At 36.4% G+C, this 24,117-nt stretch overlaps 1 protein-coding gene across 4 annotated transcripts in view; it reads right to left on the bottom strand.

Moving 5' to 3' along the window:
* SEC24B (SEC24 homolog B, COPII coat complex component) overlaps positions 1-24,117 on the bottom strand; it is an 88,025-nt gene that overhangs the window by 27,526 nt on the left and 36,382 nt on the right. The window contains exons 4-7 of one of the 4 annotated variants that reach the window (XM_035030259.1): positions 20,372-20,476; positions 10,751-10,831; positions 8,367-8,590; positions 1,013-1,197 (exon numbers count right to left, since the gene is read on the bottom strand). In XM_035030259.1, coding sequence (XP_034886150.1) covers positions 1,013-1,197; positions 8,367-8,590; positions 10,751-10,831; positions 20,372-20,476 — 595 coding nt within the window. The remainder of the gene's footprint in view (positions 1-1,012; positions 1,198-8,366; positions 8,591-10,750; positions 10,832-20,371; positions 20,477-24,117) is intronic. The other 3 variants (XM_035030260.1, XM_035030262.1, XM_035030261.1) reach the window with 3 other exon arrangements.

Below are 24,117 nucleotides of genomic sequence, written 5' to 3'. Positions count from 1 at the left end.
TGGTTTTTTTAACAAGCCAGAAAACTACTGCTTTAATAAAGGAAAATACTGGCTGTAAAGAGGAACGCTATTTCTCCTAATGCAAGGAAGAAGACACTGAAAGGGTAGTGAAGTGAAGTACTGAAAGCAAACAACAAAGGAGAACTCTTGGTTTTGAAGGTACTGTGAGGTGCGTGACAGAGCCAGTTCACCCACCCAGAGGAAACACCAGGGTTTGGTGGCCACCGGATGCAAACTATCGGCTACACTTCTCTATGAGGTGAGGAAATATTCAATAAAGGAAATCCAAATTTAAATCCAGGCTGAATAAATAAGCCTGGGGGTAATGGTCTTCGCATTCTATGCTGCGTGGGAAAAGAAAACCCAGAGACAAACCATTTAAATCTGTTCTTGGGATTATGTAAGTGAAGTCAGTGTCCTTTTCAAGTAAAGACTGAAGGGCATACGTTTTTAAAAATTCCACCTTATTTAAAAGACATCAGAAGTTATTACTGGTGAAAAGTAAGGAAAAAGAGATTTAAGAAAAATATAGTTAGATCTGGGTTCCTGAAATCCTTCACTCAAAAAATTTCCCTTGCATTAGGTGATAGGGAATGGGACTGATGGAGACAGAGATGGAGGCAGGAACAGGATCTAAAATGAATTTTACAGCTAGAATTTCTGTACAGAGTAAAATGGAAAAGTCCCCATTAACAAAACTTCCAATCAAGGAATTAATATCATATCACTTGCACTAGTTTTAAAAGTCAAACATTTCTGGGGTGCCTGGGTGGCTCAGTCAGTTAAGCGGCTGCCTTTGGCTCAGGTCATGATCCCAGGGTCCTGGGATGAAGCCCCGTGTCTGGCTCCCTGCTCAATAGAGAGCCTGCTTCTCCCTCTCTTTCTGCCTGTTTCTCTGCCTACTTGTGCTCTCTCTCTGTCAAATAAATAAATAAAATCTTAAAAAAAAAAGAAAGTCAAACATTTCTGACAAAGTCTATTACTTACTAAAGATCATAAAATAAGTACTTACTCTGGGCTACAGTTTAATTTTTTGAGGTCTAAGTTCAAGTTAGGTACAGGAGCCCAAACAGGAGTCATGGGTAAAATATTCCTCTCCTGGGTGAGGTTTACAGGTCTCAGACTTTCCGGCTGTGGACAACTCTGAAGACTCAGTCCTCCCAGACTGGAGGACAGCTGGTTCATACCAGGATACTGCTGAAAAAGCAATTCAAAACAAAACAAACAAAAGGACAATATAACAAGCATGAATACAATGTACTATACTATATATAGGATTTTAACATACAGAATAAATAAGAAGATAAAAAAAATTAAACCTGGCTTGGAAACAGAATGATTTTATTTTATTTTTTAAATTTTTTTTACATTTTACTTTATTATGTTATGTTAGTCAATATACATCATTAGTTTTTGATGTAGTGTTCCGTGATTCTTTGCGTGTAACACCCAGTCTCCATTCAATGCGTGCCCTCCTTAATACCCATCACCGAGCTAACCCATCCCCCCCAACCTCCCTTCCCTCTAAAACCCTCAGTTTGTTTCTCAAAGTCCATAGTCTCTCATGGTTCTTCTCCCCCTCCGATGTGCCCCGTTTCATTTTTCCCTTCCTACTTCTTCTTTTTTTAACATATAATGTATTATTTGTTTCAGAGGTAGAGGTCTGTGATTCATCAGTCTTACACAATTCACAGCGCTCACCATAGCACATACCCTCCCCAATGTCCATCAGCCAGCCTTCCCACCCCTTCCCCTGCCACCACTCTAGCAATTCTCAGTTTGTTTCCTGACATTAAGAATTCCTCGTATCAGTGAGAGCATATGATACTTGTCTTTCTCTGATTGACTTATTTCGCTTAGCATAATACCCTCTAGTTCCATCCACGTCGCTGCAAATGGCAAGATTTCAGTCTTTTTGATGGCTGCATAATATTCCATTGCATATATATACACCACATCTTCTTTATCCATTCATCTGTCGATGGACATCTTGACCCTTTCCATAGTTTGGCTATTGTGGACATTGCTGCTATAAACACTGGGGTGCTCGTATCCCTTCGGATCACCACATTTGTATCTTTGGGGTAAATAGCTAGTAGTGCAACTGCTGGGTCATAGGGCAGCTTTATTTTCAACTTTTTGAGGAACCACCATACTGTTTTCCAGAGCGGCTGCACCAGTTTGCATTCCCACCAACAGTGTAGGAGGGTTCCCCTTTCTCCGCATCCCCACCAACATCTGTCGTTTCCTGACTTGTTAATTTTAGCCATTCTGACTGGTGTGAGGTGGTATCTCATTGAGGTTTTGATTTGGATTTCCCTGATTGGATACTAGCCCTTTATCTGATATGTCATTTGCAAATACCTTCTCCCATTCTGTCGGTTGTCTTTTGGTTTTGTTGACTGCTTCCTTTGCTGTGCAAAAGCTTTTTATCTTGATGAAGTCCCAGTAGTTCATTTTTGCCCTTGCTTCCCTTGCCTTTGGTGATGTTTCTAGGAAGAAGTTGCTGGGGCTGAGGTCGAAGAGGTTGCTGCCTGTGTTCTTCTCTAGGATTTTGATGGATTCCTGTCTCACATTTAGGTCTTTCATCCATTTGGAGTCTATTTTTGTGTGTGGTGTAAGGAAATGGTCCAGTTTCATTCTTCTGCATGTGGCTGTCCAATTTTCCCAACACCATTTGTTGAACAGACTGTCTTTTTTCCATTGTACATTCTTTCCTGCTTTGTCAAAGATGAGTTGACCATAGAGTTGAGGGTCCATTTCTGGGTTCTCTATTCTGTTCCACTGATCTATGTGTCTGTTTTTGTGCCAGTACCATGCTGTCTTGATGATGACAGCTTTGTAATAGAGCTGGAAGTCCGGAATTGTGATGCCGCCGGCTTTGCTTTTCTTTTTCAACATTCCTCTGGCTATTCGGGATCTTTTCTGGTTCCATACAAATTTTAGGATTATTTGTTCCATTGCTTTGAAAAAAGTTGATGGTATTTTGATAGGGATTGCATTAAATGTGTAGATTGCTCTAGGTAGCATTGACATTTTCGCAGTATTTGTTCTTCCAATCCATGAGCATGGAATGTTTTTTCATTTCTTTGTGTCTTCCTCAATTTCAGAAATAGAATGATTTTAATAAGGTAGTTCAATTTAAAGCATTCTTGGAAAAAACCCAAAGCAAAATAATGAATTTAAACCTTAGCACAGTTAAACCTCACAACAAATTTCAGCAGTAATGTTTTTCAGTATCAAGAATTTAGATTCTGTGAATACAGTTCATACTGGAAAGGCAGGATAAATGCTTTTGTTTCCAAGTTTTTTCAATGACCAATTTTCAGAATAATGAGTTGATGCCATAAAAATGTACAATGAAAAAAAGAATGTACAATGATGTTCAATGAGTTTTGCTTTGCTTATTTTTTCTGTTACATTTGTTATACTTTTAGTATTATTATGAATTCACAGCTTTCTATGAACTCAAAGTGACTTAATGAATAACTGGCCAGTGAAAAAAGACAGATTATTTAATAAATGATAATGAGCTTAGAGCTATTTTTTGGGGGAAAATGAGTTTATTTACATTATGAGCCAAAATAAAACCTTAAAAAAAAAAACCAAAAAAAAAAAAACAAAACAAAATAAAACCTTAAATAGATTAACGATGCAAAACTGAAATCACCTAAGAACTAAAAAAATTTATAGCTGGAAGGTTGAAAGGATCTTTTAAAGGATACAAACAAAAGTAAAAACAAAAAAAATCATTATATGGGGGCGCCTGGGTGGCTCAGTTGGTAAGCATTTGCCTTCAGCTTGGGTCTTGATCCCAGGGTCCTGAGACCTAGCCTCTTGTCGGGCTCTCTGCTCAGTGGGGAGCTTGCTTCTCCCTTTCCCTCTGACTGCCACTCCCTCTGCTTGTGCTCTGTCAAATAAATATATAAAATCTTTAAAAATAAAATAAAAAAAATCATAATATGACTACATAAAATTTAGATATTCCTTCAATGTCAAAAAAATACCATTAAAATTAAAAACAAATGTCAAGGTGGAGGAAAAAAATTGCAATATATAGTAGACAAAAGGTTAATATACTTATTATAGATGGCTTTTATAAACCAGAGGACCTGAATGATGATGAAAGAATATGAACTGGGACTTCAGTAAAAAAACATAAATGACTAATAATTATAAAAAAATGTTTGCTTATAAAAAATAATTCTTGGTGGACTTGGTAATACAGAGGAATGGGCATTCATATACACTTTTACTGCCTGCTAGATAGCTCCATGTAAATCTATTAGGCATTTTAACTTAACATGGCCAACTCAATTGCCTACTCATCTCCCTTCACCTTCAAAGTACCCAGTTGCTTTGCCAAAAACCTAACATTTATCTTTTCACCTTCCTTTCTCTCAACTACCAGTACAAATCCATCAATAAGTCAAAAGATAGACATTATCCATCCACTTTTCATTACCTTCACCAATACCACCTTAGAACGAAGCACAATCATACATTTCTGGGATTATGGCAAAGCTTCCATTTGTCTCCCTGTTTCCATTTTTGTCTTTTCAAATACTTCCATCCCTGACCTGTTCTTCACACAGCAGCCAAAATGCTTCTCTAAATAATGTAAATCAGATATATCACTCCATTACATAAAATCTCCCATGTCTCCCCTTTGCACTTGGGATAAAATCTAAGCTTTGGACTATGGTTCCTCACTACCTCTGATCTTATTCCTATTACTCTTTTATTTTTTTAATTCCCCCTCCCCAGATTTGTCAGAGTTCTCGGTCAGACTTGAAAACACTTCAAAACAAGTCCTTGGCAACCTCCAAATTATTCTTGGTGACCCTGATATCCCTCTGACCATAATCGTGGGGCCAGAAGGGCATTAAAAAAGTCACCTTTAAATGGCTTCTTTTAAAATTAACTTGCTAATATTAATCTTCGATTAAAATCTACAATCTTTTTTTAGTAGATAGGTAAGAATTTAAATGTACAGCCTAGGGCGCCTGGGTGGCTCAGATGGTTGAGCGTCTGCCTTCGGCTCAGGTCACGACCTCAGGGTCCTGGGATCGAGTCCCGCATCGGGCTTCCTGCTCCTTGGGAGCCTGCTTCTCCCTCTGCCTCTCTCTCTCTCTCTCTCTCTGTCTCTCATGAATAAATAAATAAAATCTTTAAAAAAAAAAATAAATAAAAATATAAATAAATGTACAGCCTAGCTATTATGTTTAAATCATTATTGTTCACTGACCCTGAAACTAATGTCCAAAAAACTATTTTAAATTCAGATTAAACAAAAACAAATTGCTGCTTTGTAATCTTCCTTAGTTACATATATCAAATATAACTTTGGTTTTCTTCTGCACGAGTCCCTACCAGTTAAAGAGAGAAAAAAAAAAGTGCTTAATTCTGAACTGTAAAGACTTGTATTCTCAGAACTAAGCCTGGTCTTGGACAGATGATTTCACTTATCTGAGTCTCAATTCCTTCAATTAAATAATGAAAGGAAGGTAACTACTATAAAAAAGTGAAATTCCAAGTGTTGACAAGGATGTGCAGTAACTGGAACTCTCACACACTGCTAATGGAGGTACAATTTGGAACATCTGCTTTGGAAAACTGTTTGGCATTAACTGCTGAAAGTATGGATACTCCAGGACCCAGCAATTCCACTCCTCGATACATACATTCATTTAAAAGACATGAACAGGGTGCCTGGGTGGCTCAGTCGTTAAGCGTCTGCCTTTGGCTCAGGTCATGATCCCAGGGTCCTGGGATCGAGTCCCACATCGGGCTCCTTGCTCGGCAGGAAGCCTGCTTCTCCCTCTCCCACTCCCCCTGCTTGTGTTCCTGCTCTTGCTATCTCTCTCTCTCTGTCAAATAAATAAATAAAAATCTTTAAAAAAAAAAAAAAAAAAAGACATGAACAGGGGCGCCTGGGTGGCTCAGTTGGTTAAGCGACTGCCTTTGGCTCAGGTCATGATCCTCGAGTCCCGGGATTGAGTCCCACATCGGGCTCCCTGCTCATCGGGGAGTCTGCTTCTCCCTCTGACCCTCTTCCCTCTCGTGCTCTCTAACTCTCATTCTCTAAGTAAATAAAAAATCTTAAAAAAAAAAAAAAAGTTCTTTTAAAAAAAAATAAATAAATAAAAGACATGAACAGAAATATTCACAATAGCACTATTCATAATAGCCCCACACTGGAAACTTACCTTAACACCCATCAACAATAGAACAAATAAATAAACTAGTATATTCACACAACGGAGTACATACAACCATGAAAATGAATGAACTACGAGCACACAGTAAGCCTAATGTTGAGCCAAAGAGTCTAGGCAAGAATATACACAGCTATTATTAAAAACAGGCAAAATTAATGTGTGGTATTAGAAGTCAAGACAGTTGCTAACTCTCGTTTGGGGGTTAGTGACTGGAAAAGGCATGAGAAAGGGCTCTGGCTGTTGGTTACATGTGTTCAATTTGTAGAAAGGTATTGAACGGTATGATGTTGATTTATATAACTGTACATAAATATAATACAGATTATATTTCAATAAAAAGTTATAAAAAAGGAAAGGTGGAAGTGAATGATCTCTAACAGTATAAAGTCTAAAGCTTTTGCTTTATGATGTTTACTTCTCCCATGATTAATAATCAGTTACTTTTCAGTCTGCCTCTGTCTCCTTCATTCAAACTCCTGTGATCCTTGCACCGGAGGAGCTAGAGTATAAGAAGGATGAAGATTACAGAAGATAGAATGAAATTATTTTTAAAATCTAGCATAATAAATATTAATTTTTATTTTTATTCCAAGGACAACCTCTTAACTTTTCTAAAATAACCTTCCAAATAAAATGGAACAAGAACAATACTTTTGGGGTGCCTAGGTGGCTCAGCTGGCTAAGCATCTGCCTTTGGTTCGGGTCATGATCTCAGGGTCCTGGGATCGAGGCCCACATAGGGCTCTCTGCCCAGTGGGAAGTCTGCTTCTCACTCTCCCTCTGTACTCTCCCTCTATCTCAAATAAATAAATAAAATCTTAACAACAAAAAAAACAAAACAAAAAAAACGCACAATACTTTCCATTCTACTATTTCAAGGGTCAGCAAACTTTCTCTGTAGAGGGTCAGGTAGTAAATATTTTAAAGCTTTAAGAGCCACACATCTCTTCTGTAGCTACTCAATTCTACCACCGTGGTGCAAAAGTTGTCACAGATAATATATAAAAGAAAGCACGAGGCTCTATTCCAATAAAAGTTTATTTGCAGAAATGGGCAGCAGGCCAGATCTGGTCCAAGAACCTTTTCCTCTGTTCCTTGTGGAATACCACTACAATTTTTTCCTTGCCCAAAACTTCCTCCAAGAACCAGATCCTTTCTTTGAACTTGGTTTTCTTCTCATTAAAATGTAGGAATACATTATATATTATGACCCCCAAAAGCAATTTCCATACAGCACAAGAGTCAGAAAATAATGACTTAAAAAATTGTTTCATCTGGACCCAATAAAGTCATAAAGAAACTAACAAAATGGAAGGCAGAAAAATCTGTTCTAACCAATCATATTTCTCCAGCACCTCTCCCAGTTTCCTTCTTCCTTCTGTGCCTTAATTCTAAGATTAAATTCCAGACACATGATTTTCCTATGTCCCTCTAATCTTCATTAGTGTACTGTAAGATGAAATTTCTATAAGGTTAGTCTACGAAGAACAGTTTTTCATTTTAAGTAGAAATGCTTTCCCATTTCAATTGTTTCCTTATATTTTATATTCCTAATAAAAATAAATGTAAGATACTTACTATTCTGTATTATTAGGCATTTAAAAGGTGACTCCAAAAAAGGTCATATCAGAATGGGTCACAATTACTAATAAACATAACTATTGATTAGCATTTATGTTTGTGGAGACTGTTACCAATTTCAGTTATATGTCATATCCTGAAGACTTCTTCGATCTAAGAGTTGGAACCAAAATCCCAAACCACATTTATAACATGTCATTTTTTTTTTTTTTTGAGGAAAAAGCCAGCTTAGTAATATAGACTTTTAAAAAACTTAACATTTAATTTCCTGATTATAAAATTAATACCTGCAAGACTCTAAAAAATAAAAGTACAACAAAGGACAGAAAAATCACAGCTAATATCTGGATCCAGATTTAACCTCTTTAAAGATTTGTTATTTATATTTCCTTTTATCTCTATGTATACACACACATACACACACATAAAAACTGGAACCAAAATGTATGTATGTTTGATCTAAGCTTATGTGTATTTGCACCTATAATCCATTTGAATCACCAGGGATTTGTGAGAACTGATAAGAGTTTCACCATTTTAGAAATGCAATGTCTTTATACATACTTGAGCATACGGCTGGAATCCAGAATACCCTGGGCTACTGGGCGGTACTGTAGAGTTAAGTGGTGCTGTAGCATTCTGATAACCAGGCTGAAGAGCTGGATAACCATACCCAAATGGCTTAGCCATTTTTGAAGGCTGAGGAGCAGAAGGAGCTGGAGCCGGAGCAGGGTCAGGTTCAGGAGCGGGATCAGGAGCAGGACTGCTTGCTGATGAGGAAAGCATATCTAACAAAGGGAAAAACATGGTGTTAACGCTGAAAATCAAGACTCTATAAAGACTTGGTTCCTGGGCAAGCCATAATCTTTGGCATTTTCCTTTTTTAAACTTTTTATTATGAGAAATTGCAAACATCCACAGAAGTAGAGAGAAAAACTTGATCTAACATTTTTTTTTTTTTTAAAGATTTTATTTATTTGACGGATAGAGACATAGCGAGAGAGGGAACACAAGCAGGGGGAGTGCGAGAGGGAGAAGCAAGCTTCCCGCAGAGCAGGGAGCCCGATGTAGGGCTCGATCCCAGGACCCTGGGATCACGACCTGAGCTGAAGGCAGATGCTTAACTGACAGAGCCACCCAGGTGCCCCAATAAAATGTATTTTTTAAAGATTCTTCAACAATCATTAGTTTCTACAGACAGTATCTATTGGCTCTTGCTTTTGAAGATATGTTCCCAGACATTCTTCTGTCTATCATCTTGTGCTTATTAGGCAAGAGCTGGCTTACTGGCTTTCTGGTAACCTCCCAGATTTCTTAATAGGACAAGAGGTTCAATGTAGTGTCACACCCTGCTTATCCTTCCTTACAGTGATGGGAATGTAAGTAGAAAGGTCTCTTAACATGATAATAGCCATCAGCACAAGATATAGATAGCTGGAGTCAAACGTGGAGGTCTAAAACTTCTCCCTTTCCTTAGGAAAGGGATGATATACCATACATACATTTCTATAGTCCTAAGTTCTGTCCTAGCACCTGACACATAGTATTTTCAATTCATTTAATCTTCTGCTATAGATAGCAGTAATTTTGGTATAGTTATAAATAGCTAGAAAACTTGTCCAAGGTCACTCAATGTCAGCACAGTTCATAATAAGATTACAATTTGTTGATGAAATGAATATGGACAGACAAAGCAAGGTTGAACTCCAAAGCCATGATCTTTTGACTACCACATTCAACATTTCACTTCAGGTTAATTTTCTTTTTGTTTTTGTTAGGTTAATTTGAAGTTCACGAAATACTACTATACAGTTATAGTAAATACATCTTTTTAAAAAAATTTAGTTAAAAAATTTTTTTTTTAATTTCAGTATAGTTAACATACAGTGTTATATTAGTTTCAGGTTCATAATATACTGATTCCACATGTAGTATTCACCTTTTAGTCTACGAATTCTAGAATATTTTGATAATGGTGATTGCTTTTGGAATGGTCCGCAATTTCTTACGCAAACACACATCCCTAGGAAAAAAATCCTTAACCACAAAAGAGTGAGTAGCTTATTGAAGTATTCTTGAAATATTAAAAGGGAACTCTACTAAGCTGAGAAGATGAAAGTTTTCTACTGATTCGTAGGATAGTGATAGCAAGATAGTATGTTAAGTCCAGCATACGCCAACTTCAATTAAGCTCCATCCTGGATTATTACCAAAGTGGTAAGAAATAAAGAGAAGGGCAAAATTACTTGTTCTGTTAGTCCTAAAGTTTCAAATCCCTAGAAAAAGTGAGAAAGAGAGCAGTCAGATGTGGCTGTCAGGTTATCTGTGATAAGAGACAGACTAAAAAGGAAGATCACAGTTTAAGATATTATAATGAAATGACTATGAATTCTAAAACTTCAGTTTGTATTTTTTTCTAATCCACCACTCCTATTCCTATATAATGACCAAAGTTATTTCCAGATAAGGTTAAAAGTAATGCCTCCAAGATCTACCCCCAAGTTGGTTAGTCTATTTACCTGGTGAGGCAGCCAGGAGCCATAGGGGGAGTAAAGAGTCAAAGACTATTTATATTCAGAGGCTAGCTGGAAGGAATTCAAAGACCTAAGCATGAGAACAGAAATATAAAGTTTACTTAAGAAGTTACCAGCATAAGGAAGAAGAGAAAGAGGAGAATTATTTAGTATTAAAAGTCTTTTAGAAAGAGGAAAAAGATAAAGAGCATGATAACAAAAATAAAAAAATAAATTTCCTTAGGCCTCTCAGAAATTACATTCGTAGTTGTTATATGACAATTAAAACTATTAATTTAAGGCTGAGAAATACCAGAAAATGTCCTTTTTTCTGTTAAAAATACAGCCTGCTAATTATGTATATGTTGATGTTTGGAAAAAACTGATGGTCAGTAATTTTTCAAGTAAGCATCAAATAAGCACAAAAGGAATTACCTGGGTAGCTGCCTCCTTCCAAGGCATCGTAACTGTTGGGCACTGGAGAAGCACTGCTCGTGGTAGAAGAGCTGTCAACACCTGAAAGGAAAAACGGAAATATGCACTAAGTTTAAAATGACAGTGTATCATAGAGCAGCCTCTGGCAATTTGGAAAAAGATGTTTTGCTGAACTAGGAAAATGCTTGACTCTAAACTCAAAGTGACTGATGTTTAACAACCTTTAAAAACCATATATAAATTTCCGTTAATAAGAGTGGGGAGAATATGGAGCTGACAAGTGGAACACAATTTAATCAAATGCATGTGAAGGTGTCTTAGAGAAGAACAGGTATCAAACTTTTAAAAGTAGTAGAACACACAAATATGTTAGACTGATGGAAATGTTACCAGAGTTAACACCTCCAAGACTGCATCTACCAAATCTCAAGCTATTAAATACATTTTATCAGTACTAGGATATTTTAAGATAGTGAAATTTTAGTGACTTTTATAAGGCAGCACAGCTGTATGAAACCTTCTTAAAAGAGGAGTCTCTGGCTTGGGCTGCTACCTGGCCTGCTACTCAGCATTTCTATGCCGCAGTCAGAATGGGTAGCTAGTATCAAAAAGACAAGAAACAACAAGCTTTGGTCAGGATGTAAGAAAAGGTAACCCTCATACACTGTTGGTGAGAATGTAAACTGGTGCAGCCACAATGGAAAACAGTATGGAGGTTCCTCAAAAAATAAAAAAACAAAAAAAAACCCCACCATACAATCCAGTAATTCCACTACTGGGTATTTACCCGCCAAAACCAAAACACTAATTTGAAAAGATATATGCACCCCTATGTTCACTGCAGAATTATTTATAATAGCCAAGGTATAGAAGCAACCCAAATGTCTACTGATAGATGCATGGGTAAAGATGTTACACACACACACACACAGAGAGAGAGAGAGAGAGAGGAATATTACTCAGCCATAAAAAAGAATGACATCTTGCCATGTGCTACAACACAGATGGATCTAGAGGGTATAATGCTAGGCAAAATAAGTCAGAGAAAGATAAATACCGTATGATTTCACTTATGTGTAGAATCTAAAAAACAAAACAAATGAACAAATAAACCACAAAACAGACTCTTAACTATAGAGAACAAACTGGTGGTTGCCAGAGGGAAGGCGGGAGGGGGATGGGTAAAACAGGTGAAAGGGAATAAGAGGTACAAACTCCCAGTTATCAAATAAATCAGTCATGGAGATGAAAGTACGGCACAGGGAATATAGTTGATAATATTCTAATAACACCATATGGTAACCCATGGTGACTACACTTAGTGTGGTGAGCACTGAGTAATGTATAGAACTGTCAAATCACTATGCTGCACACCTGAATCTAACACTGTATATTAACTGTACTTCAATTATTAAAATAAAATCTTTGTTTAGTAAGTCTCCCCCCAAAATATACCAAAACTTAAATATTCATAAACAGATGAATGGATAAACAAAATATGGCCTATCTATAAAATGGGGTATTATTCAGCTATCCACAGGAATGGAGTACTGATACATGCTGCAATGTGAATGATCCTTGAAAACATGCTAAACAAAAGAAGCCAGACACAAAAGGTCACAATTATGATTCTATTTATATGAAATACCCAGAATGGGGTTAAGTCTACAGAGATAAAAAGTAGATTGGTGGTTGCTGGGGACTGAGAGGAGGAGAAAATGGTAAGTTAATGAAAATTAAGAGTTTCCTTTTGGGATGGTGAAAATGTTCAGTTCTACCTAGTTCAGTACTTTCTCAAAGTTAGAACTAGATAGAAGTGATGACTGCACAACCACCAAAATGATAGAACCAGACAGAGGTGGTGGTTGTACTATTAGATGACACTGAATTATACACTTTAAAATGGTTAATTTCATGTTACGGGAATTTTACCTCAAAACCGTATGTTAAGGCAACAAGAATGGGGAAAGAATATTCTTTTCAACAAGACAGCCACGTGAAGTAGAATAAAGTTAGACCCCTTCCTTACACCCTATAATAAAATTAACTCAAAATGGGTCACAGACCTAAATGTAAGCACTAAAAATCTGAGAATATAGGAGTAAATCTTTGTGACCGTGGACTGGCAAAGGATTCTTAAATATGACATCAAAGGCACAAGCAACAAGAAGAGTACACTGGATCTTATGAAAATTAAAAGCTTTTATGCTCCAAACAATACCATCAAGAAAGAAAAGGCATGGGAGAATATATTTGCAAATTATACATCTGATAAGGGTCCAGTATGCAGAATAAAGAAAGAATTCTTATAACTCAACCATAAAAAGACAAATAACCAAATTAAAAATGGGTAAAGGACTTAAACAGACACTTCTCCAAAGAAGATAAACAAATAGCCAATAAATACATGAAACGATGCTCAACATCATTAGCCACTAAGGAAATGAGAATCACAACCACAATGAGATGCCACTTCACATCCACCAGGGTGGTTGTAACTGAAAAGACCAATAATACCAAGTTTTAGCAAGAATACAGAGAAGTTGGAAACTTCATGAGACTGTATAAGGGTGCAGTCATGTTGGAAAACGTTCTAGCGGTTTCTCAAAAGGTTAAACACAGAGTTATCTACTGACCTGGCAATTCGCTCAAAAGAAATGAAAACACACACCTCCACAAAGAGCTGTACATGAATGTTAACAGCAGCATTACTCATATGGCCAAAGAGTGGAAACAACCCAAATGTCCATCAACTTATGAATGGATAAATAAAATGTGATATATCTACACAACTGAGTATTATTCAGCAATAAAAAGAAACGAAGTATTTTTTTATAGATTTTATTTATTTATTTGAGAGAGAGACAATGAAAGAGAGAGAGAGAGAGCATGAAAGGGGGGAGGGTCAGAGGGAGAAGCAGACTCCCCACCGCCCGCCGAACAGGGAGCCCGATGTGGGACTCGATCCCGGGACTCCAGGATCATGACCTGAGCTGAAGGCAGTCACTTAACCAACCGAGCCACCCAGGCGCCCAAAAGGAACGAAGCATTGATATATGCCACAACGTGGATGAACCTTGAAAACATTATGAGAAGAGAAAGAAGCCAGTCACAAAAAAAGCCACATATTATATGACCTATTAATATGAAATGCTCAGACAAATCTAGAGGCAAAAAGTAGATTAGTGGTTGCCTAGAGCTGTGTGTATGTATGTGTGGAGGAGGGTAAGAACAGGAAGTGACTGCTAAAAGGTATGAAGTTTCTCCCTGGGGTGATAAAAGTTTTCGTATTACACAGTGATTGTTGCAGAACTTTGTTAATATGCTAAAAACCGCCAAATAGTACAATTTAAATGAGTAAATTTTACAGTATTTCAATAAAGCTATTATTTAAAAAAATACACAGCATTAACATAACATAATAAAAAGAAAAGAAAAAAAAATACATAGCATTCTCTCTGAATCTTGTGTTTCTGCTCTCGGCTCTCTCTGTCAAGTAAATAAATAAAATCTTAAAAAAAAAAGATTTTATTTGTTTATTTGATAGATACAGAGAGAGAGTGTACAAGCAAGGAGAGCAGCTGAGGAAGAGGGAGAAACAGGCTCTCCACTGAGCAGGGAGCCTGATACGGGACTCGATCCCAGGACCCTGGGATCCTGACCTGAGATGAAGGCAGACGCTGAACTGACTGAGCCACGCAGGCACCCAAGAAAAACTTTTAAATGTAAATATCAATAAATAATTATTCTTGAAAAAAAAATAAAGGTAAGACTGCTTACACATGCCAAATTATTTTAAATATTTAAAGTATTAATTTTGTAGAAATATTCTGTTTTCAGGTGCCTGGGTGGCTCAGTAGGGTGAGCATTTGACTCTTGATTTCAGCTCAGATCATAATCTCAGGGTACTGGGATCAAACCCTACGTCAGGCTCCACGCTCAGTAGAGAGTCTGCTGGAGATTCTCTCTCTCTCCCTCTTCCTCTGCCGCTCCCCCCCCCCAACTCTCTCTCTCAAATGAATAAATTAAAAAAATATATTGTTTTATTAAATAATTTGAAACCTGCTAGCTTACTTTAAAATTCACTTTAGGAAGAAAAGCACCAAAGCAAATGTCTATTTTCAACTTGTTAAAATAGCAAAACCATGATAAAAGTTTTAAATCCTGATGAACCACTGAACTAAACATCTCAAGCTCTGCTAAAACTTATTGTTTAATTCTAATTAGGTCATGACATCACTGCCAACACAAGTCAAAGTGGTATTTTTTTAAGAAGTACATTATACAAGTTAATATTTTGAACAAGTCTAAAAAAACCTTCACGATTCCCCTACCATCTTACAGAATAAAGTCTAAATACCTTTGTGGTATCATAAGGAACTTCAAAATGTGGGATCCAATTGCCCTCCTCACCTCTGTTTCTCTCCTATTCCCACACCATTTTCTCTCTTTTACCTTATGATGCAATCACACTGATCTTCTAATTCTGCACCCAACATACCATCTTTTCTTGCATTTATGCTCCGCAGATATTGGTTCAGTAGCCCAGATTCTGTTCTTCCACATGGCAAATTCCTACTCATCCTTCAAATTTCAAATCCTCCATAAAACCTTTCTGATATACCCATGGAAAATCATTTCCTTTCCTACGTCAGGACATTTTCTCACCCCTTAATTAATGCACTTACCAAGATATATTGTAATCATATATGCTTCCTTATCATATTATGAGTATATGGAGGAGGCTATGCTACTATATTAATCTCTGGAAGCATGACACCAAGCAAAATACTGCTTTCTGTGTATAAGCTGGCTTTAGTCAAATGAATAGCTTAGGGACTTGCCCTCATTCTTAAACCTTAGATAGGTCCACTTTGCAGGTACTTATAAAACACACAATCTATATTACCGATTAAATACTATACATTTGCCATGGCTGGAGAAAAAAAAAGGAGAGCATTTTCAAATGTTTAGTATTTCAAATGTTTAGTTAATTAGATTTGAGGCTAGCCTAGACATCTAATTACTACTTGAATACTATTTCTATTTGAAAGTACCTTTTGAATTCTAACTCTAGATGCTGGTACCAAATCTCCTTCCACTGTAGCCCTAATACTCTGCCCCTTCTCACTATACAGAAAGTTGGGAGTTTCCAGCTATAGCAATCATATATACATATGTATGGCATGTTTATAAGCTAAATATCAGGTAACAGGTACCATATTTTCTTTTTAATGTAGATGAACACTGAAAACCCTCAAATACTTTTCTTGTGGCATGAATATCCTTTTATATCCTTCAGAGACCCAGGACATGTGTTCAATTTATAGAATTTTAAAAATATATTACATATCTATTGAATTCAGCTGAAAGACATTTACCTGTTAAAATAATAAAATATTACATTAATTAAAGGGAAAGATTTGAATCCTAAGGATTCTCTTTGGAGGGGTAGGGGAAAAGGGGAGATATTGGTCAAAGAGTGAATAAGATGAATAAGTCTGAGAAATCTAATATATAGCATAGTATTATAGTTAATAATACTGTATTATATACTTGAATTAAAAAAAATAAGAATTCTCTTTGGAAGTTAGACCTAAGCAGGCCAATATTGTCTTGTTATCTACAGGAGTCTACTTAACTTATTCTGTGTCAAAATACAACACTACCTTTTAAAATACCCAAGGCAAACCATAAACATATCATTATCTCTGACGTAGTACCTGGAACTGATTAATTACTATTAGCTTGTGTGAAAGTCAAACAAAAACTGACTATGACCTTAAAATTCCTTATGAAAAATCAAAAGTTTTATTCCACTAGCACTTACAAAATACAGCACCAAGCTGTCACATTCCCAGAGCCGTGTGAGAAAGCTACCCGTTGTCCCCTCACCTCTTCCCAACCTGAAAATTCCCTAGAGGAAAGGTGCTTGAGAGTCTGTATAGCAGGTAACAGAACATGACCTGACAGTGTTTTCCAGGAACAGGGCTGATAAAGTCTAAAATCTGAATTAGTCTTTGTGTTCTTTCCCCCCTTTCACATCATTTCACTTCTCAATTTTTATTTCACTGCTTATTTCCTTTCACTTCCACTTTCAAGTATTTGTCTAAAACTGATGGTCCACTCAAGCACTAACAACTGAAGGAGTGAATACCCATGACTGAATAAACTTAAAGAGAAGGATTTAAGACACAATCATACGGGAACCTGATAGCTTGCTACTTGCTCAAGCTTCCTTTAAAGGTTTGTTCTCCAACAATTCTGAGACTGTCTAACAAAATGTAAGACTGTCCCTAGTACCAACTCTATACCATAATTATAAAGAGGAATATTAATGATTTCTGAACCTGCTCATTAATATCTCATTATTTTTTCAAAAGTGGAGAACAATTCCATATAAACTAAACACACAAAAGTCCCATGAATACAGGGAAATGCTTAAAAAGTAGAGCACTCTAAATCTCTACTTTATATAAATACTTGTATGTAGTCCCTACAACAATTTAAGCCACTTTCTTTTACCTCTTTACACATGAAAAAATTACTGTAACGGAGCAGGGTTTAAAAAAATAAAATAAAATTCATTTAAAAGCTACATTTTTTCCCATTCAGAACATGTCTTTAATTTGCAATCAACAAATATATGATTTTTTTTTTAACAAACCATGAATTGAGAACAGAGGATTCTAGTAAAAATGTCCATGATATAGTCTTACTATTTTGCTGCATAATAAAAAAAGGCAGGAGGAAGACAATATGTGAGTAATACAGTAGTGATTACTGCCACATGCCCTTTAGTTCCCTCCTACTCCAGTGCTTTGTGTTCTCACTAGGAGATAGAGACTCCTTTTTTCACACCTTTGTGCAGACAAGAGAGACATCGGTTTCAATCTCCACTCTGCTACTTAGTAGTTGTGAGACCAGAGACAAATGGTACTTAGCTTGTTCAGATCACAGTCAACTCTGTAAAATGGAGCCAATTATCTCTGGTTTACAGGATTGTTGAGAAGAAAAAATTGCAGTTAAGGACATAATCTCAATGTCAATGACTGTTAATCTTTTTCATTTGCCAGACACCGTTCTAAGCTCTTTACAAAGAATACCTTTAATCCTCAAAATAACCATATGTAATTGTTACTATTACTACTCCCAATTTACAGATGAGTAAACTGAGACTCAATGAGTTTAGGAAACTTGTCACAAAGCTAGTAAGTGTCAAAGTCAGGACTTGACTCTAGAAAAACTGACATAAAAATCCATTAGTTCTTTAGTGCTGCAACTGGCACAAAGTGCTCAAATACTACCACTACTACAAGGCCTGAGAACAACCACCCATTAGTAGCAATAACCACACACTACAATCAGATCTTAGTTTCTAAAATACCCTTCTTCACTAAAGGAAAAAGGACGTCTTGGAGAAATGGCTCAGTACATCGTTGCAGCAGTATAAGATGAGCTAGGAATATCTTACCGAGACCTCAACGTGCTTAAAGATTCATGGGAACATATTCAAAAGACAGTTTGAAGAAGCTGTCACTGACTATGTCTAGGACAAGCTGCTATCGAAATAACTAATGACTGTAATGGATTATTACTGAGTGAATAAGAATCCATGAGTCAATATGAACCCAAGGAAGTCAACAAGGGAGAAGAAAAAGCTCTCCTTTACACTGAAACCTTGACCCATAAATATAGAAGGAATGTTGGAATTAGAAAATCATTAATAAATGCTAAAACTGAGTGACAGTTTAATTAAGAACAGGACATTTACATGGTATCAAAAAATCTCCCCACAAATTACTTATTAATTTCAATGGGAAAAAGTGGTAACTTTACAGTGGAGAAACTTGGCAGACACCATTTTAATCAAGTGCTCAAAGTTAACATCATCAATATGGGAACAAATCAACATCATGTGCCTTGGACAGGATGCACTAAGGACACGATATTACTTCAGTGGTAATCCTGCCAAAAACACATGATTTGAATCTAATTACAAGGACAGATCAAATAAACCCAGACTGAGGTACATTCTAAAAAACAACTTGCCTGTATTCTTTAAAAATGTCAAAGTCAAGAAAAAGAAAGAAAGGTTAAAGGATTGTCTCAGATGGAAGGAGTCTAAATAGAAATGGCAACAAAATTCAATGGATGACCTTGAATTGGATCCTGGGCCATGAAAACAGCTATAAAAGATCTTACTGAGACAACTGTTGAGATCTAACTATGGACTGTGTAGCAGATATTATTACATCAGTGTTTAATATCCTGAATACTGTATTGCATTTGTGTTACGTAAGACATTGTTCTTATTTTTTTTTTTTTTAGAGATTTTTATTTATTTATTAGACAGAGAGAGAGAGAGAGAGAGAACACAAGCAGGGGGAGTGGCAGGCAGAGGGAGAAGCAGGCTCCCTGCAGAGCAGGGGGAGCCTGATGTGGGACTCGATCCCAGGACCCTGGGATCATGACCTGAGCCGAAGGCAGTCGCTTAACCAACTGAGCCACCCAGGCGCCTGACATTGTTCTTATAATGAAGAAATACATACTAAAGTACAGAGGGGTAAAAGTCATGATAACTTCAACCTACTTTCAAATGATGCAGGAAAAAAATGTATAATAATAAAGCAAGTGGGGCAAAAATGGTTTATATAAGTGTACATGCGAGTTTCTTTTACTCTTCTTACAAGTTTTCTGTAAGACTGAAATTATATAAAATTTAAAAATTACAAAAAAATCCAGAAAGATAGATGGGTATCTACCTACTTAAAGAAAAAAAATTACTCCCCATCTATAACCCTCTATTTTTACCCCTCCTCTAATTGTGCACAAGGATTTGAATATTTCAAAAATGCGTAAGAAATAAACTTGTGTTTAAACATATTGTTTATAGAGCAAATCCTTCTACTCAGTAATAAAGATGACCAAAGGAGAATCATGGTCATATATAACTTGAAAGGTCAGCACTTATTGTTGTCTTAAACTATTAAAATTAATGAAGGAACTGAACTACTTAGTGTTCTACCCAGCAAAGCCAGAAAAAGATATTAAACAGGCTTCAACATATAATCATATACACAACTTCTTCACTAGCAAGATGTGAACTACTACTTCAAGCAGGATAGTAACTACAAATTTGGGGCCTTTTAAATATATGACAAGGGCCAAAAAGGACCTAAAAGAAACATTGTCAATTTCTCTTTCACTATTATAAAATCCATATGGTTTATTTTGATTAAAGTGGCATGCAGAGCAGAAAATAAAACATTATGCCTAAAAGGTGCTAAAGCAATCATAGGCCAAAAGCTTCAGTTAGGGCTCATTCTTTGATATGTGACATGAGAGGAAATGCATTTCTGAAAGAAGAAAGCACTCTACCATCATGAAAGATGTGTTGTTACTTACAAAATGGTAAAAGATGTCCAAAGGAGGAAAAATAAAACAAACAAGCAAAACACCTCATTTCAAGCGACCCAACCTTCTATAACCCAAACCAAGCAAGTTCATGGAGCTAAATCTGCAGATACTTTTTTTTTTTTTAAAGGCTAACAGACTGTGGACATAAAAAGAAAACTTGAGTAGGAAAAGATCAAGAACTGGCGTAAAGCTAAAGCAGACCTGCTTCCTCATCCTCCTCCTCCTCTTCCTCATCATCGGAAGTTGATGACAAGGGAGTTGGTGCGGAGCTAGCTTGATTATTAACATAGTCACCATACTGCATGCCTGTAAAGTGGAAAGCACAAACACAAGAGTCAAACCAACAGGAAAGATGAGAAATAAAATTCTGACATTGCATTAAAAGTGAGAAAGAACTCTGACATTCTAAAGAACATCCCAGCATGCATTTTAATGTTAGCAAATTTATTATCAAAACTGGAACCGTTAGAAAATTTCTGCAAAGCAGTTTAGTAAAAGCAGCTTTTACATGAACTGGTTTAAGTGTGAAAAAGTACCACGTATTACACTGATAATATTCAGGAAACTGCAATGATACTGTGAAAATTTTACTGAGCTCTATACATGTTTACCTTCTTTGACCTTAGGGCCCTTGTGGTATACTTCCTTTGGGACTATGCATTCTTGCTGAGCAGTGATCATTTCTACTGAAATGAATTTATACCACATTCAACACACATCAAATACTTGATACCTTCCTTCTGCTAATGCCACTTTGATGGTAACTCAGTTCTCATAACGGAAAAAGAATGACAGTTAAAGAAAAGAACTGTATTCAGAATAGTTCTCTGCTCACAGACGCTCAAAAAAAAAAAAAAAAAGAGCTTATTAACTGTGGTCCTACAAGTGTGACAATTACAAAACAGTGAATTTTCTGAGATGGCCAATCATCCCAGCCTATTGCATACACGTCAGTCTGAAGCAGGTGGATGAGACTGGTCTTCTGTGTAAGACACAACGAGAAGGAAGATTGTGTGGAAAAGGTACAGCTGTACTATGTAACACTTCTTCAAAAAAAAAAAGTGGGTATTTTTATTATTTAATAATTCTGGTAAAATTAGGCTAAAAATTAACATTCACAAAATCTTATGAAGGAAGATAATCCCAATTAAAAATAAGAATATAAAAATGAATAAATATCCTTATAAAGAAAATCTTATAATTCAACTTGAAAAAAAAGATAAAAGAAAAAACACAGAAACACAGTGTGGATTTTTAAGGACATTTCACAATATCGGAAGCACAATAAAGCCCTGCCTCACCAAAATCACATGGTAGTCCTCTGATGCTTTCTTTCTTTTTTTCTTTCAGGTGACCTTTTAAAATTAGCATGTTATGTTAATAAACATAACTCATGTCTATCATAGGAAAAACACTATTAAAGAGAAAAATTTGAGCTCAGAAGAGAGCAAAGGTTAAACTGTCGATGAGTGAAGCTTTGATCTTCTCACTAGGACCAAATAAGTCACAGAAAAATCTGCTGGCTTTGCTGAGACATCTTTTACATATAAAATAAAATAGGGGCGGCGCCTGGGTGGCTCGGTTGGTTAAGCGTCTGACTTCAGCTCAGCTTATGATCTGGGGGTCCTAGGATCAAGCCCCCTGGTGGCTCTGTGCTCAGCGGGGGGCCTGCTTCTTCCCCTCCCTCTGACCTCCCCACCCTCCCTTGCTCATGCTTGCTCTCTCTCTCTCTCTCATAAATAAAATCTTTCAAAAATATATATAGGTAAAATAGTAGTTATCACAAACTCATCTGAGAAAGTAAAAATCAATGTGAACTAAAATAAATTCAGGCAATACAAGAAATCAATTTAATACTCTGAAAGACCAAATTCGGAGTGGCATGTTCCTCTAACAAAAGCCTATTTAAAATGAAAATTTGACTAATAGACCTTGCGTTAAATATACTAAACAGTTTGCAATTAAACACAAGTTAACTGTAAAAAAATTTTATTTTTTTATTTGACAGAGAGAGAGCACAAGCAGGGGGAGTGGCAGACAGAGGGAGAAGCAGGCTCCCCGCTGAGCAAGGAGCCCATAGTGGGACTCAATCCCAGGACCCCAGGATCATGACCCGAGCCGAAGGCAGATGCTTATTAACAACTGAGCCATCCAGGCACCCCTGTAAAAAGATTTTAGAAGTAAACAAATTCTTCAATTTAAGAACCTCTTTAAAATTAAGTACTTTCTCAAAATGCAATTAGCATTGCACTTTAAAAAGCACAAGTGTTTGTACACATTAAGAAGAAATGAGAAAGAAGAAACTCCATTTACTGCGCTAAGAAGGGCCACTAAGCAGGAAAAAAATCAGAAGAGAATCCATTCTTTTCATGACTGAATCAACATTCAGGCTGATGACTCTGTAACTAATCAAAGGAGGCAAAGAACAGCACAAACCTATATGTATGATAAAATATTTTCCTCTCTTTCTCCACATTTACTAATTAAAAACAGATTCACTTATTATTGGAAAAATATCCAATGCTTAATTGGAAACAAATGAGATGGCTACACAATGATTAAAAAAAAAATCTAAAGAGCAACTACTTAATGCACTGGAACAAACCTATGAATAAAATAGAGTAATATTATTATATCATTTTATGTTATACTATGGATGTCAATGTACTACATTAACAGAATGTCACACAGCATACTCAAATTTTTACTTTCCTGAAAAAAGATGCAATCCTTTTTGAGAAGTGCTAAAGATAAAAGTGTCAAGATTTAAGCCCTTCCTCAACTGTGACTCTTACTATACTCAGAATTTAGCCTTCCTTTACTTGTCCAAATAAACTTTGTTTGAAGCTTGAGAATATTAATGGCACAAGAATATGACTGACATTTTTATTGGTGACTCCAGAATAACAATCAATCCTTATTTAAACGCCCTGCTTTAGGCTGGGTACACTACATACAAACTGCAACAAATGGGGAGTTACAGCCAAAAAGGAGTTGAAAGCCAAGTCATCTACTCTAGGGTATGTAAACGGTTATGCAAACTTCCTGAGTGCCTTTATTTAGACCTTCTTTAGGAGCCAGAACCTATGTATGAGATACTCAGATTGCATATATGAGGTGGCAGAATACGCATCTTCTAGAGCTTGGCCTGAAAGCCACTGTAGAAATGTACACGGAGTACCTCCCACCCCACCCACTACCACCACCACCAAATGGGGTGGCAATGCTGAATCCTAACTTACTCTGTTTTAATCAGAGCTTTTCAGTGTGAATCTAGTAAATCAAGAAGCAAGACACACTTCATAGATAGAACCCAACATGATGAAGAGCTTTGTTATCAACTGGGCCCCAGTATTTTAAAAAGGACCTTCGGTTTAAACTACCTCTCATATTAAAGTACCTTCAGGCAAAACTCAAAAGGAGACCATATTCTTGGAGCTGCTTAATAAAAGGCATCTTCACTGTTCCCTGGATACAGCTATACTGGGAATAAATAAAACTAGTCTGAAGAGAACAAATCCCTTGTGGAAGTTCGCTTTTTTTAAATTTAAGAGTTCAAACTTCTGAGTGTTATCTTTTCTAAGCTGGTCTTCAAACTAGGTACACATACTATAAGACTTTCCATTGTCTTTGCAAAATAATGGTTTTAAGGGAATCAATTTTCCATAGTACTCTCTTTCTAAAACTTACCCACCTAAGAAAATGCCTATGTTAACAACAGCCATTCTCTCACTTTACAAAGAAAACACATACCCTTAACTCATCCTAAATCTTACCATAATACATAGCCCTGAGATATAAAAATATCTCTGGCACTAAAGGGAAAACTTCCTTCTTCCTTAAATGATTAATCAAGGCACCCTATATCTATCGACTTTCTTTTACCTTGCCATTCATGTTTCAGTTAAGACCAAATATGTTAGAAATAGCGTTGGTGCTCACTGGAA

This window comes from Mirounga leonina, unplaced genomic scaffold (assembly GCF_011800145.1).
Source record: "Mirounga leonina isolate KUSES-001 unplaced genomic scaffold, KU_Mleo_1.0 Mir_357, whole genome shotgun sequence".
Taxonomy (NCBI): domain Eukaryota; kingdom Metazoa; phylum Chordata; class Mammalia; order Carnivora; family Phocidae; genus Mirounga; species Mirounga leonina.
Note: the sequence above shows the minus strand (reverse complement) of the source record. Positions and strands in the feature narration are given on the sequence as shown.